This window comes from Triticum aestivum, chromosome 2B, assembly GCF_018294505.1.
Source record: "Triticum aestivum cultivar Chinese Spring chromosome 2B, IWGSC CS RefSeq v2.1, whole genome shotgun sequence".
Taxonomy (NCBI): Eukaryota; Viridiplantae; Streptophyta; class Magnoliopsida; order Poales; family Poaceae; genus Triticum; species Triticum aestivum.
Genome location: NC_057798.1, coordinates 6,697,439 through 6,702,372, shown reverse-complemented (window position 1 = coordinate 6,702,372; position 4,934 = coordinate 6,697,439). Strand labels below are relative to the sequence as shown.

The window sequence follows — 4,934 nt, the reverse complement described above, 5'->3', positions numbered from 1 at the left end:
CTCCAATCAAAGATACTAGTCTTGTCAAACAATATGTGCCATTGGTGGATCACAACATAAGGTTCGTTGAAGTGCTTATTCTGCAGTAATTGCGTGATTTAAATAGCACGCAAGGCCACATGCTTCCTAGGAAGACCATAAAACTGTTTGTGATGAGGAAGAAAATAAAGCAATGGAATTGTTTCTTCCGGATCAATTAAGATCTTCACGTACTTCAACGCGAGTCTGTGGCCTCTACGAAGAAGAAAAGTTCACTCTTACAGAAATTTGAAGACTCGAAAGATCCTCAAAGGCAAAGCATAGAAGGAGCTTGAGGTTTGTTGCTTTATCCTCAAAGAGGATGGTGTCGTTCACATACTGTAGAATGGATAAACCATCTACTACTAAATGACGAATTACACCACTAATTTGTCCAATCGCTTTTACGAGTTCAACGAGTATAGCGAGCATATCCGCTATGATATTGAACATGCCCACCGGTGAGGTCTGGATGCTGGCAAGTTGTGTATTAGCTACCAGCCAAGAACTGAAGCAAGACTGTTCGTTCATCGATCAATTGGTTCCGTTATTCTGTTAAGCACCCCGTACATGTTCCATGAGGATGTTCTGCTTGTCGAGGCTGTGCTTATCTACTGGGAAAACAACTTTGAGCCGGTTGGGTCACTTCCACATAATAGCAACATGTCACATGTAGATAGTCACATACAATATGGAGGAATCACCAGGTCTTTATGCTTTTATACCGTGTCTCATGCAACAGGAGTAATAAATGGTGGTACATTGGTTGTTTTTCATATTTTTTTTTAGAAATTTTGATGCATGCAAGCCTTTATTATTCGGCTATAATGTGGTTAGGGGCAGTGCAAAACTGCCCTAGTGGTTGGCAAGTACGTTTACATACAATAGGAGTATTATATTTCTCTCTTCTTCAACTTAACAATGAGCCCGTTTTCCATTTCCAGTATAATGGACGGCTTGGGCTGGATGCTCTGCCCTTCCACCAGATTCACATCGAAGTTCCACACCGTTGTAGCAATGACAGTCTTCATTTGCATAATTGCAATGTCCTTGCCGAGGCACATTCTCGGGCCTGAGTTGAATGCCAAGAACTTGTGAGATGGTATGTATCGCAGGTTGTTGCCATCATCCGAGAGCCACCTATGTGGGTTATAGTCGAGGCAGTCTTTACCCCACACAGCCTCCATTCTCCCCATGGAGTGGACAGAAATAAAAATGGTGTCACCGGCATGCACCTCATGGCCACTCGGCATGATGTCATCTACGGCCACCGTCTTGCGCAAGACAGGCGCTGGTGGGTACAGCCTGAGAGTCTCGTACAAGGTGGCTGTCAAATATACTAGAGATTTGGTCTCGTCTGGCTCAAAGATCACCGGGGTACACACGCCTACCGCTACTTTGCGTGATGCAATGGGTGAAAGTTCGTTGCGGATGATTGACACGATGTTAGGGTTTTGGGCAAGGTTGTAGAAGATCCATGTTAGGGTTGTGGCAATTGTGTCCCTCGCAGCGAGCATGTAGCTAATGATCACCGCATGGAGCAAGTCAACATTAGCGTAGTCTGGGTCTTCGAGGAAGGAAGAAATAATATCCACACTCTCTTGTTCCTTGCCATGTCCAAAACGACATGAGGTGATCTTCCTCTTCTCCATCATCTCCTGGACGAGCTCTCGTAGCACCATGCGTGCCGTGTCAAGCTTTCTCTCAGGGCCGATATTTAGCCACCTCATCGACTTCCAACAAGATGCTGGCATCATGAGCCTAAAAAATCCCACCTCCATCACCGTGTCAAGGGCAACCGCTGCGTCCATGGGTGGCATGTCCAAGGATAGGAGCCCTGGATCCACACTGAAGAGAGGCGTAGCAGCCAGGTCAAACATAAGCCTCGACATCAATTCTTGCATGTCGAATGAAGTGCCGGTGATCGCCATGCGGGTGAACAATGGGAGGAGGTTGTTCTCCACCTTGCCACAGAGGTAGGCTGCCATACTGGCAACGATCCGCGGGCTGCTGAGCATGCTCTTGGCTTTCGCACGTTGTCGGCGGCACGGCTCACCGTCGATGGTGAAGAGGCTGCCACCCATGATTTCAAAGATATCGGCGAATTCCGTGCCCTTGGGGAAGTTGGCATGGTTTGTCGTGAAGATGTGTCGGGCGTTCGCAGGGTCACATGTGATGAAGAAGCGCATCCCAGTGCCAGGTGGTCCATGCGCCCTGAAGTTGTGGCCTGATCTTGCGAGGACCAGGGTGAAATAGTCATAGAGGTTGTGGAGGTTGGCCATGAAGGAAGGGAACATGTGCAGTATTGGCCAGTTTGTGGGAAGCACGGCTGGGTTCTTTGATCTACAACTAGCCCTGAGATACAAGCAAACTGGAACAAGTAGAACGAGGAATGTGGAGATGAGCATAATTGACATTGTTATCAGCAGTGTGAGATATGCTACTACTTGAGATTTATTCATCAATTAGCATGGCTATGGCTCCATATATAGACGCCTTCCCTCCATCATAGTGATACTACCTCAGTCCATTGGTACTATACTTGCTAGTATTCTCAGTTAGTGTCAACATAACTCCACTTCATTGGGCTCAAAAGCAGGTGATAGTTGGCAGATTTGGCGATAAGTATGTGAAGTTCAGTACTTGATAACTTTCATTCAAAATTGGATCGCTCCTTACTTAGCTCATCGGGCTATACTTTAGTGTACTTGATCAGTGTCAACATAACTACATAACTACACTTCATTGGGCTCAAAAGCAGGTGACAATTGGCAGATTTGGGGATCAAGTACACTCTTTGATCCCATCGCAAAGAAAAAGTATTCTTGATCCCATCGCCATGTACGCCATTGTCAACATGCAGGGTCATCGTCTTGCGAGGAGGATTCATAGCAGCAGTACCGTACGTGTGGCAGCTGGCTGGCTCAAGTAATATGCAGCACACGTACGTACGGCAGGAGATGGAAGAGATCGACCAGTAATTGTTCAGCACGTCGCATATATGCGCGCGTACGCGTGTGTATATGCTTTGGATTTCAGACACGCTATTCTTCTTCTAGAGCACACATTAGCAGCAGTGTTGAGCAACTGCAGAAGCAAACGCACTCCTAATTAAGATCAAACAAGTAGCCTTCTCAGTTCTCACTGCTTAATTACTTAATTCTACGTCTCTCGTAGCCAATTTGTCATTCTTCTTCCTTGGCATGGGCAGCAAGCATATATATCACATCTATATCATGATGTCCATTCAGATTTAAATTGGGATGGTTACAATATGACGGCTTTGCTAATCTTGTCAAGAATATATAACAAAGGCCGGCCATTGCTTGAACTAGAGATGGAATTTCACGTTCGTGCTATGCGACATACTATATATACCTAAGAGGGTTATCCTCACTAACTTATTTCTCTCAACATGCGAGCATGCCACCTCAACATACAATTATGAATGGGTGGCTTCGACGGCAAACGCTCGGGCCCAGCCGGCTTGGTCGCCTAGTGGCTCAGTTGTGTCGCGCAATTCTGTTTTTCCAGCGTCACCTTTTTGTAACAAAGATATGTTGCGGAAAGAACTTTTGCAACATTGATGATGTTGCAGATTTTTTTTTGCAATGAAAAGATGTCGTAGCAACACCGTCGTCGTTGTCCTCGCCGTTTTGCAACTCCGTCGTTGTTGCAGAAACTCGTCGGCATGCGCTGCATGGCCTGGCAGACATGGGCAACGAAAGCGCGAGGCTGACCCGCTGGTGTCGTGACGCTGTTCCTGAACCCGCTTCGCCCCTGGTGACGGGGACCTCTGGCTGGGATCGCGCCACGGCGTAGGCGGTGTGGGTCTTCCTTTCGGCACCTAGGTGGCTTCAACGGCGAATGCTCGGGCCCAGCCGACTTGGTCGCCCTGCCCTGCATACTCGCCTAGTGGGTCCGAAACAGACCGCTTGTTGCGGTGTGCTTTTTGAAACAGATGCTTAGTTGCAAGAACATGTGTGGATAGCGTTTCAGTGGATACAGGGATGAAAGAAAAGATGCGGTGTGCGGGCCCATGAAGACGCATGGTTGACGTTGAGGAACGCGGCGGATGTTAGGGGAAAATCAGTCCATTGAGCACTAGCTTTTCACCAAAGAAGCTCCGGGTCGACGACGGGCTGGCTCCTCACTAAGTTGCGCTTACCAGAAGGTAGCACAACCCTGTACCAGCCCGGTGGAGCCCAGTCCCGAACATGCCCCCTAGGCTCAAGCAGGAGTCCTCCGCCGAGTCGACGACGAGGAAGCGGGATAGGCATCGTCGATGTCGATAACAAAATGCTTAATTATGAAAACAAAATTAATAAACACTTAGAAAAATTCAGCATGACCTTTGCTAAAAGCAGGACATATCGAGCGCCTGAATTTTGCCAGAACGTAAACGAATCGATATTTCTGACAAAACATAGGCCACTCGGTTAAACAACTAAGATTGTGACATCTTCAAAATATGACATATATCCACTTCAAATTTGCATATAACAGGAATAATTGTTTTTACTAAAAAAATTACAACAAATGTGATAGTTCAAAATATGATCCTAAGATTAATTAGCTAGGGTTCATACTACATTATCCTAAGATTCATACTACATTATCCTAAGATTAACTAGCTAGGGTTCATACTACATTATCCTAAGATTAAACAACTAAGATTAAACACCTAAGATTAAACAACTAAGATAAAAAACCTACATTATCCTAAGTTTCATACTACATTATCCTAAGATTAACTAGCAGCTAGTCATACTATATACATTTTCCTATGATTAAACAACTAAGACTAGGGAGGAGGAGGAAGGAGGGAGGAGGATGTACCTCTCGGTGGAGGAGGCGGGAGGAGGCTGATGCGGGGGAGGAGGCCGACGTGGGGGAGGGCGGCCGACGCATGGAGG

The 4,934-nt window shown here is 46.5% G+C and overlaps 1 protein-coding gene across 1 annotated transcript; it reads right to left on the bottom strand.

The window, feature by feature from the left end:
- Positions 1 to 789: 789 nt before the first annotated feature.
- Positions 790 to 2,448, bottom strand: LOC123039863 (noroxomaritidine synthase 1-like). The gene has a single exon (XM_044462859.1). It carries the CDS (start codon positions 2,433 to 2,435, stop codon positions 912 to 914), a length of 1,524 nt encoding a protein of 507 aa, XP_044318794.1. The 5' UTR covers positions 2,436 to 2,448; the 3' UTR covers positions 790 to 911.
- Positions 2,449 to 4,934: the final 2,486 nt, after the last annotated feature.

Coding starts and splice junctions, on each gene's coding strand:
- LOC123039863 (XM_044462859.1), bottom strand. CDS start 2,435: ATGTCAATTATGCTCATCTCCACATTCCTCGTTCTACTTGTTCCAGTT.